The sequence below is a fragment of the Tachyglossus aculeatus genome, chromosome 17 (assembly GCF_015852505.1).
Source record: "Tachyglossus aculeatus isolate mTacAcu1 chromosome 17, mTacAcu1.pri, whole genome shotgun sequence".
NCBI lineage: Eukaryota > Metazoa > Chordata > Mammalia > Monotremata > Tachyglossidae > Tachyglossus > Tachyglossus aculeatus.
The window spans coordinates 52,284,441-52,295,150 of record NC_052082.1 but is presented as its reverse complement, the minus strand read 5'-3'; the positions used below and the strand labels follow the sequence as shown (position 1 = coordinate 52,295,150).

At 54.7% G+C, this 10,710-nt stretch overlaps 1 protein-coding gene across 1 annotated transcript; it reads left to right on the top strand.

Annotated features, from left to right (window-relative positions):
• Nucleotides 1-3,316: 3,316 nt before the first annotated feature.
• Nucleotides 3,317-8,830, top strand: MRM3 (mitochondrial rRNA methyltransferase 3). The gene is made up of 4 exons (XM_038759842.1): nt 3,317-3,355; nt 4,862-5,214; nt 6,708-6,875; nt 7,534-8,830. The coding sequence occupies exons 2-4, from the start codon at nt 4,920-4,922 to the stop codon at nt 8,079-8,081; spliced, it is 1,011 nt and encodes a 336-aa protein (XP_038615770.1). The 5' UTR covers nt 3,317-3,355; nt 4,862-4,919; the 3' UTR covers nt 8,082-8,830.
• The last annotated feature ends 1,880 nt before the right edge of the window (nt 8,831-10,710 follow it).

Sequence of the window (10,710 nt, the reverse complement as noted above, 5' to 3'; positions counted from 1 at the left end):
ATTCTCTTTATTTTATTTTGTTGGTATGTTTGGTTTTGTTCCCTGTCTCCCCCTTTTAGACTGTGAGCCCACTGTTGGGTGGCAACTATATGTTGCCAACTTGGACTTCCCAAGCGCTTAGTGCAGTGCTCTGCACACAGTAAGCACTCAATAAATACGATTGATGATGATTAAGACTGTGAGCCCCATGTGGGACAACTTGATCCCCCCCATCTTTACCTCCTTCCCTTCCCCACAGCACCTGTATATATGTGTGTACATATTTATTACTCTATTTATTTACTTTACTTGTACATATCTATTCTCTTTATTTTATTTTGTTAGTATGGTTGGTTTTGTTCTCTGTCTCCCCCTTTTAGACTGTGAGCCCACTGTTGGGTAGGGACTGTCTCTAGATGTTGCCAATTTGTACTTCCCAAGCGCTTAGTACAGTGCTCTGCACATAGTAAGCGCTCAATAAATACGATTGATGATGATTAAGACTGTGAGCCCCATGTGGGACAACTTGATCCCCCCCATCTTACCTCCTTCCCTTCCCCACAGCACCTGTATATATGTTTGTACAGATTTATTGCTCTATTTATTTATTTATTTTACTTGTACATATCTATTCTCTTTATTTTACTTTGTTAGTATTTTGGTTTTGTTCTCTGTCTCCCCCTTTTAGACTGTGAGCCCACTGTTGGGTAGGGGCCGTCTCTATATGTTGCCAACTTGGACTTCCCAAGCGCTTAGTGCAGTGCTCTGCACATAGTAAGCGCTCAATAAATACGATTGATTGATCACCTTGTAACCTAACATAGCAAGTGCTTAACAAATACCCTCATCATTATTATCAGCGCTTAGAACAGTGCTTTGCACGTAGTAAGCGCTTAATAAATGCCATTATTATTATTACTCTATTACTATTACTCTATTTATTTATTTTACTTGTACATATCTATTCTATTTATTTAATTTTGCTGTTATGTTTGGTTTTGTTCTCTGTCTCCCCCTTTTAGACTGTGAGCCCACTGTTAGGTAGGGACTGTCTCTATATGTTGCCAACTGTACTTCCCAAGCGCTTAGTACAGTGCTCTGCACACAGTAATCAACCGATCAATCAATCAATCGTATTTATTGAGCGCTTACTAAGTAAGCGCTCAATAAATAATAATAATAATAATAATGATAGCATTTATTAAGCGCTTACTATGTGCAAAGCACTGTTCTAAACGCTAGGGGAGGTTACAAGGTGATCAGGTTGTCCCACGGGGGGCTCACAGTCTTAATCCCCATTTTTACAGATGAGGTAACTGAGGCCCAGAGAAGTGAAGTGACTTGCCCAACGTCACACAGCAGACAAGTGGCGGAGTCGGGATTTGAACCCATGACCTCACATCCAAGCCGTCACCAAAACCTGCCGGTCTCAGCTCCGCAACATTGCCAAGATCCGCCCTTTCCTCTCCATCCAAACCGCTACCCTGCTCATTCAAGCTCTCATCCTATCCCGTCTGGACTACTGCACTAGCCTTCTCTCTGATCTCCCATCCTCGTGTCTCTCTCCACTTCAATCCATACTTCATGCTGCTGCCCGGATTATCTTTGTCCAGAAACGCTCTGGACATATCACTCCCCTCCTCAAAAACCTCCAATGGCTACCGATCAATCTGCGCATCAGGCAGAAACTCCTCACCCTGGGCTTCAAGGCTGTCCATCCCCTCGCCCCCTCCTACCTCACCTCCCTTCTCTCCTTCTACTGCCCAGCCCGCCCCCTCCGCTCCTCCACCGCTAATCTCCTCACTGTACCTCGCTCTCGCCTGTCCCGCCATCGACCCCCGGCCCACGTCATCCCCCGGGCCTGGAATGCCCCCAATCCCTCTGCCCATCCGCCAAGCTAGCTCTCTTCCTCCCTTCAAGGCCCTGCTGAGAGCTCACCTCCTCCAGGAGGCCTTCCCAGACTGAGCCCCTTCTTTCCTCTCCCCCTCGTCCCCCTCTCCATCCTCCCGTCTTACCTCCTTCCCTTCCCCACAGCACCTGTATATATGTATATATGGTTGTACATATTTATTACTCTATTTATTTATTTATTTATTTTACTTGTACATTTCTATCCTACTTATTTTATTTTGTTGGTATGTTTGGTTCTGTTCTCTGTCTCCCCCTTTTAGACTGTGAGCCCACTGTTGGGTAGGGACTGTCTCTATGTGATGCCAATTTGTACTTCCCAAGCGCTTAGTACAGTGCTCTGCACATAGTAAGCGCTCAATAAATACGATTGATTGATTGATTGATTGATTGACCTCTGACTCCAAAGCCCGTTGCTCTTCCCACTGGGCCACACTGCTTCTCCTACGATTGATTGATTGTATCCCCCCCAGCGCTTAGAACAGTGCCTTGCACATAGTAAGCGCTTAACAAATGACATCATTATTGTTATTGTTATTAAATGCCATCATTATTACCACCGGACGGGGCGCTGCCCCGAGGGCGGCCCCACGGGGGCGCTGCGATAACGGCGCCGCGCGCGCCGCTGCCGTCGCGTTGCCACGGCGACGCCGGATGCGCCGCTGCCGTCGCGTTGCGATGGCGTTGACGGATGCGCCACTGCCCCTAGAGCGGTCGGCGTCGCGCTGAGATTTCGTTGACGGATGCGCCGGTGCCGCGAGGGCGGCCGGCGTCGCGTTGCGATGACGACGCCGGATGCGCAGCTGCCCCGGGAAGGGTCGGCGTCGCGCTGAGATGACGTTAACGGACGCGCCGCTGTCCCGAGGGCGGCCGGCGTCGCGTTGCGATGACGACGCCGGATGCGCCGCTGCCCCGAGTGCGGCCGGCGTCGCGCTGAGATGACGTCGGCGGATGCGCCGCTGCCCCGAGGGCGGCCGGCGTCGCGCTGCGATGGCGACGCCGGGTGCGCCGCTGCCGTCGCGTTGCGATGACGACGCCGGGTGCGCCGCTGCCCCACGTGCGGTCGGCGTCGCGCTGAGATGACGTCACCGGATGCGCCGCTGCCCCGAGTGCGGCCGGCGTCGCGCTGGGATGGCGACGCCGGATGCGCCGCTGCCCCGAGGGCGGCCGGCGTCGCGCGGCGATGACGTAGCTCGCGGCTGTCGGGGGCGAGGCGAAGAGAAGCGGGTGTCATGGCGGCGGTGGCGTCGTCGTGGTGTTGGTGGCGGCCGTCGGCGGGGCTTGTCCCCGTCGGGTGTCGCGGGGTTCGGGCGCTGAGGCGGACCCCCGTCAGGGTGCTCGCCGCCGCCGCCGCCGACCAGGCCCGGGACACGAAGCCCCTTCCACCCCCCTCCGCCTCCGCCCCGGGCACCTTGGAGGCCGCCGGGCTGCGCTTCCACAAGGCCCTGCCCGGGGACGGCAGGCTGAGGTAATCCAGCCATCCATCAATCAATCAATCGTATTCACTCATTCATTCGCTCATTCATTCATTCAATCGTATTGATTGAGCGCTTACTGCGTGCAGGCTGAGCCCCCCGCGGGACAACCCGATCGCCTTGTAACCTCCCCAGCGCTTAGAACAGGGCTTTGCACATAATAACTGTTTAATAATAATAATAATGATGGGATTTATTATGCACATAAGTGTTTGATAATAATAATAATAATAGCCTAGAACAGTGCTTTGCACATAATAAGTGTTTAATAATAATAATAATGGGATTTATTATGCACATAATAAGTGTTTAATAATAATAATAATGGGATTTATTAAGCGCTTACTGTGTGCGAAGCACTGTTCTAAGCGCTGGGGGGGAATACAAGGTGATCAGGTTGTCCCACGTGGGGCTCACAGTCTTCAGCCCCATTTTACGGATGAGGTCGCTGAGGCCCAGAGAAGTGACTTGCCCCAGGTCACACAGCAGACATGTGGCGGAGCCAAGATTCGAACCCACGACCTCCGATTCCAAAGCCCGGGCTCTTTCCACTGAGCCACGCTGCTTCATTGTTCAATAAATGCTGTTGTTATTATTAAGTGGCAGAGCCAGGATTGGAACCCATGACCTTCTGACCCCCAGACCCACCAGGCTCATCAGGAATAACAAGAATAGTGACATTTGCTAAGCCCATAGTGTGTGCCGAGAACTCTACTACTGGAGCTGATATAGAATAAGCAGGCTAGATATTCATGCATTCATTCAGTTGTATTTATTGAGCGCTTACTGTGTGCAGAGCACTGGACTAAGCGCTTGGGAAGTACAAGTTGGCAACATACAGAGACGGTCCCTACCCAACGGCGGGCTCGCAGTGTAGAAGGGGGAGATATAGTCCTCAGACCTAATTGAGCTCACAGTATAAGAGGATGGGAGAACAGGTATTTCATCCCCATTTTACAGGTGGGAAAGCCGAGGCCCGGAGAAGTTAAGAGACTTGCCCGAAGTCACACAGCCGGAAATGGCAGATCAGGATTAGAACCCAGGGCCTCTCGCTTCCAGGTCTGTGCGCTTTCCGCCTAGACATCCTATTTCTTCATGTCTGCCAGCTAGCAAGAAGTTAAGGCCCAGTTTCTCTTCTTTGCCCCAAATTGCTTTTGTACAGTGTTTGACACATAGTAAGGTTGTTCTTCTTATTAATAATAATAATAATAGTGGTATTTAGTAAGCGCTTATTATTTGCCAGGCACTGTACTAAGCCCTGCAAGCAAATCAGGTTGGATACAGTCCCTGTCCCACATGTCGTAATCCCCATTTTATAGGTGAGGTAGCTGAGGCGCAGAGAAGTTAAGTGACTTGCTCAGGGTAACCCAGGCAAGCGGCAGAGGCAGGATTAGAACCCAGGTCCTCCGACTCCCAGGCCTGTGCTTTATCCACTAGGCCATGCTGCTTCTTCACAGTCACACTCACAGTTATTGCCTCGATGATAAACTTTCTCCAAGGGGGTAGGCTGTAAACTTGGAAGACTACAGACTAGGTCAAAGCAAAAGGATCCGATATATGCTGGCGCAACATAATCTTCAACCACCTTCCGTCCCCCCCGCCACCAGGAAAGCGATCACGATCGTCAAGTCGCGGTCGTTCCGGGACAGGGAAGGGAAGATTCTGCTGGAAGGCCAGAGGCTGATTATCGACGCCCTGCGAGCCGGCGCGGTGCCCAGAACTCTCTTCTTCAGCCGCGCGGAGGACGTGAAGAAGCTGCCGCTGGATAAATTGAAGGGGGCCCAGCTCATCAAGGTCAAGTTCGAAGACATCAAAGCCTGGTCCGACCTGGTGACCCCACAAGGACTAATAGGTCAGTTGTTTCGCGTGCTGCCCGCAACACTAACCTCACCTCCTCTCAGGCTTTTTTAGAGCCTTAAATATCTTGATCACCAAAGACCTAGATCACGACTCTCCTCAAATCACATCTCCCCTGACTAAGCCCTTTATTTTTTCCTATCTCCACTCTGGTTCAGCTACGCACTTGGCTGTGTTCCCCTTAAGCGCTCTGATCATTTACCCCGGCCCCACAACACTTATGTATATTATATATTATATAGCCACGGGAAGCAGCGTGGCTCAGTGGAAAGAGCCCGGGCTTTGGAGTCAGAGGTCATGGGTTCGAATCCCAGCTCCGCCACTTGTCAGCTGGGTGACTTTGGGCAAGTCACTTCACTTCTCTGAGCCTCAGATACCCCATCTGTAAAATGGGGATGAAGACTGTGAGCCACACGTGGGACAACCTGATCACCTTGTAACCTCCCCAGCGCTTAGAACAGTGCTTTGCACGTAGTAAGCGCTTAATAAATGCCATTATTATTATTCTTATGCTACTATTACCTTTATCCCTAATCCATTTCATGCCCATCTCCTCCTGGAAACTCTAAATTCCTTATGGTTAGGGATCGTGTCTCCCAACCGTGTTCTACTGTATTTTCCCGAGTGCTTAGTAAGGGGCTCTGCACACAGTAAGTGTTCGGTAGATGCCGTCGATTGAGGAGATTTTGGTAGCTGATCTGTTCCAAACTATCCCCCGCGCCAGGCCACCACCTACGATTCCAGAGGGCAGCTCATATGCCGTCTTCCAAATCTCTAGACGAGGACCTTCCTTTACCTTCTAGACTGTGAGCCCGCTGTTGGGTGGGGACCGTCTCTACGTGTTGCCGACTTGTACTTCCCAAGCGCTTGGTACAGCGCTCCGCACACAGTAAAGCGCTCAATAAATACGATTGATTGATTTACCTCCAGCAGAAAGCTTCCGGGGCCTCAAAACCCTGAAATTTCACCCAAGGGCCTGTGACTGACCTCACCACTACAGTCGGATTGTTTGTGCCCCAGTGGAAACTGACCAGTTCCTCCGCCAGCTCTGCTGGTGTTTCCTTAGCTATGTGTCTGTGTGTCTAGAGGGAGGGTGAATCAGGCTCCCCAAGGCTTTCGGGATTAGAACTCAAGACTTTCCCCGACTTGAGCGCCATTGACTACTGTATTCAGGGAAGCCTGGCTGTGGGCAGGCACTGTGACCTCGGCGTTAGGCTAGTATTGAGATAGCTCTGGCAGCCGGAGGATAAGGAAGGTCCTCGTCTGGGGTGGGCAGGAAGGTTGAGGAACCGTCCAGTGGTCTTAAGGGTGATTGTGCCTCATCACTAGATTGTAGACTCCCTGGGGGCAGGGATCGAGTCCACCAACTCTTGCTCTGTACTTCCCCAGGCTTTCAGTACGCAGCTCGGTACACGTAAGCGCTCAGTCAATCACATCAATGAATCACTCTTGAGGTGCAGCCCTCATTCAGGCTTCATGTCCCCTCAGGGATTTTCGCCAAACCCGACCACACCAAGGTCAAGTACCCGACGGTGCGGCTCCACGACACCCTGCCCTTGTTGCTTATCTGCGACAACCTGCGGGACCCGGGAAACCTGGGCACCATCCTGAGGTCGGCGGCCGCGGCGGGCTGCAGCAGAGTGCTGCTCACCAAAGGTCAGCCCCGGCTGGAGGGGGACCACCGAGTCAACCTGTCGGGGGGTGGCCGAGGAGGGGGAGACAGACTGCAGGGCTGCTGGGGTGGGGGACGGGCAGGGGAGTGAATGAATGGGTCCCACTGAGTGTCATCGTGTGGGGCGGCAATAGTGGGGGTGCAGTGAGTAGGAGCCCTAGTCGAACTTCAACACACTTCCTTTCCTGGCCTCTCCCCCTCACCATTCCAATCATCATCATCATCATAGAAATAATCACTGTGGTAATTAAGTGCTTTCATCATAGAAATAATCACTGTGGTAATTGTTAAGTGCTTACTTCATGCCAAGCACCGTATTAACCACCAGCGTAGATACAAGATAGATGAGGCACAATCCCTGTCTCTCATCGGGCTTGCAGCCAAAGAAGGAGAGAGAATGGATACTGAATGCCCATTTTCCAGTTGAGGAAACCAAGGCCCGGAGAAGTTAAGCGACTTGCCCGGTGTCACCCAGCAGGCAAATGGCAGAGCCGGGATGAGAAGTCAAGTCAGCCTGTGCTCTTCCCACTAGGCCCTCTGCTTCCCACCCTCTCTCGGGTTCCAAGCCCAGCTTTGGGATCCTCCCCCAGGCCAAGACTGAGATCGGGGTGGGGGGTGTCATCGAGTCCTTTCTGGTTCCAGGTTGTGTGGATGCTTGGGAGCCCAAGGTGTTGAGGGCAGGGATGGGGGCACACTTCCAAGTGCCCATCCTCAGCAACCTGGAGTGGGAGACCCTCCCCAACTGCCTGCCCCCCAAGACCACCGTCCACGTGGCCGACAACTGCGGCCGCCTCGCCCAGGCCCAGCTGGCCGGAAGAGCCCAGGACCGCAGCCTGAAGTGTGACCGCCGCTACCTGAAGTTTCACCAGCCGGAGGAGTCGGGCGACGAGGGAGGGGACCCGTCGGAGGGCTGGCTCCCTGACGTCGACCTGCAGACTTACGACGAGGAGTGGACGGAGGCCCCGGCCACGGCGGTGGTGGTGGGCGGGGAGACGCGCGGCGTCAGCCTGGAGTCCCTGGAGCTGGCCGAGAGCACGGGGGGCAGGCGGCTGCTCATCCCCGTGGTGGAGGGCGTGGACAGCCTGAACTCCGCCATGGCCGCCAGCATCCTGCTGTTCGAGGGGAGGCGACAGCTGCGGGCGAGGGGCGGCCCGCACGAGGTCGCGGCGGGTTACGCGGACCCCGCCTAGGACCCGTGGGCTCCCGCGAGCTTGGGGTCTGGCGCCTTCCTGGCCACTGGGGCCATTCCCTCCTTCCCACCCTGCTGTAGGCTTTCATCCACGCTCCCGCCCTGTTGGGCGGCTTTCCAATCCCAGCGTTCCCCGTTTTTGGGCCTGTTGTTTCTGAGCCCCCCCAGGATTTGCCAGGATCCCTCCTAAGCTCCCCACCCTGAGCCCGGAGGGCCCAGTGGCCCGGCCCTTGCAGAGGGCAGCAGGAACAACCGAAAGGCCAGAAGCACACGGGATGGACACATGCCCTGAACTCTTATCTCACACCACGTTGGACAATCAGGTCGCCGCCTCTTGCTCCCTCAGTCAGCGCGGTTGAAGAATCACCGGATGCGGCCCTTAGTTTACCCCACAGAGCCGGGCGGAGACGACCAGACCGGGACTTCGGGCTGGGGGCTTTGTCGGAGCAGCGAACGGAAACGGTGCTTCCCAAAGGAACCCAGAGGTCCTGGGAGCGACGGAATTGGGGCAGAGGGGGGAAGCGGCAGGGGGCTGGGCGCCGGGCCCAGAGGCAGCTGAGCTGACAGCAGGGGAGGTTGTAGACAGCACAACCCAACCCAGGGGGTGGGGCGGAGAGGGGAATGGCATGGCATGGCATGGCATGGCATGACAGGGCCGGGCCTTTGTCCAGAGAGCTCAGGCTCCGGTTTTAAGTGTTAACCCGGCAGATGGTATTAAAAAGCATCTTCCCCATGGGGGCTGTCACCAAAGTGCGGAATGCTGACTCCGTCTTCACCGCCGGGCCAAGGCTGAGGACGCGGTTGGGGGACCGGCCCACCGGGAATGTGAACGCCCTGGGCCTTGTTCGTTCAGGCGCCCGGGGCAGGTGCGGAGGAATGTTTGATCAGCCCCAGTTGAAATGGAACGGATTTTCTTTCGGATGGGACAAGATCAGCTGAGGCCGGCTCAGCAACGGCAGACTGTGGTGGGGAGCCGGTTTCTGCTCTTCCCATGGTGAGCCCAGCCCCTGCAGGGCCAGACTGAGGGAGAGAAGAGAGAGAGAGCTGGCTGGCTCTCTCTGGTCCATCACTGTTCAGTTCCCTTCAGTCCAAGCCCCCACTCCCAGGGAGCTTTTCCAAAGGTGCAGGGGTGGAGATTCACAAGGATCGAAGGCTACCTGAGGGCGGGATTAGGTCGTCCAGCCCTGGGCCGTCCCAAGCACTTGCAACTGCTCAACAGCCCTCGGTACCCTGCTTGGCACCTAGTAGGTGCTCAGTGAATGTGATGGATTGGTAGGGTCAAAGGGAACGAACTGTCTGAACCACAGAATTTGTCCCAAGGCTTTCACGCAGATCATTCCATCTGATCCCTTTGAGGGAGGGTAACAGTTGAAATAAGCCAGAGAGGTTAAACGACTTGCCCAAGGTCGTCAAGCGGGGTAAAGGCAGAGCTGGGACTGGAATCCAGGTCTCCTGAGTCCCGAGCCCACAAACTCTTTCTACCAGGCCTCAGTAAGAGCCGCTACCACTAGTGGAGGAGGTTCCTTCTAGGTAAATAAGGCTTTGGACTAATGCCACCCAACATGGCTAATGCCCAGCCCAGCTTGAGGTGGTTTCCCCGAATCGCACTCTGTGCCAGTCCATGCTGGGCCAGAGGTGGACTGGATGTCCACTCCGGGCCCTGGGTCATTGAGTTTGGCCACGTGCCGGCCCGAAATGGGGAAGGGGCTGGCGGGATTCCCAAGCCCAGGCCGGATTGGAGTGATTTTTTCCTGCCAACCTGACTCGGCCTCACTGATGGTTCTGGGATTTTCCCCAGGATCCCTTGAGGCCCTGAGGGATTAAGAGGGCAGGTTGGGGGCCTCCCTGGGAACTACCTACGTGTTCTCTCTGGGAGGCAGCAGGTGCGAGGCAAGCTCAGAAAAACAGCAGCAGTAGAGGAGGGTCCTTAACCCCGTGGCGAACGAGGGCTCCTCCGGCCTTCTTCAGAGTCCCCAGGTCAGGGCAATTGGAAATCTGGGCACACAGGAAAGAAAGAGCAGTTTGTTTTCCCAAGGTGCCGAAGCGGTGGGAAGCCTCCTCCTTGCGACATCCAGCCGGCCGGCAGGTGTTTGGTTTGGCATGAAGCTGCGTTCCAGAAGTTGATTCCTCAGTGCTGGAGCCCCTGGCCTGGGGCACCTCCTCAGCAGGCCTGTTGAGCTCTGGGATGTCCAGCCATGGTGCCAGCTGGCCCCCGTCAGGAAGGGGACGTGTGGGCCAATTGCTGCTACTCTGGAGTGCCCATCCTGCCCACCCAGAGAGCCCACGGCGGTTTTGGATCTTCCTACCTGCCAGCAGACTGCCCAAATAGCGCTTACTGAAGCAAAGAGCCTGGGGCTGGGAGTCCGGAGGGCCGGGTTTCTGTTCCAGTGCTGCCGTTGGCCTACTCTTACCATCGTTTTGATTTGGGGCATGTCACTTGCTTTGTTTATGGCCATTCTTAAGTGCTCACTATGTGCCAGGCACTGTTCTAAGCACCGGGGTAGATACAAGGTGATCAGGTTGGACACGGTCCCTTTTCCCACTGTGCTCACAGTATTAATCCCCATTTTACAGATGAGGCCCAGAAAAGTGACTTGCCCAAGGTCACACAGCAAAGCGGAGCCGGGACT

Excerpts from the sequence above, each read along its gene's own strand:
- MRM3 (XM_038759842.1), top strand. The coding sequence starts at position 4,920 with ATGCTGGCGCAACATAATCTTCAACCACCTTCCGTCCCCCCCGCCACC. Across the intron at positions 5,215-6,707 it reads GACCCCACAAGGACTAATAG|GGATTTTCGCCAAACCCGAC; the intron begins GTCAGTTGTTTC and ends ATGTCCCCTCAG. Across the intron at positions 6,876-7,533 it reads CAGAGTGCTGCTCACCAAAG|GTTGTGTGGATGCTTGGGAG; the intron begins GTCAGCCCCGGC and ends TTCTGGTTCCAG.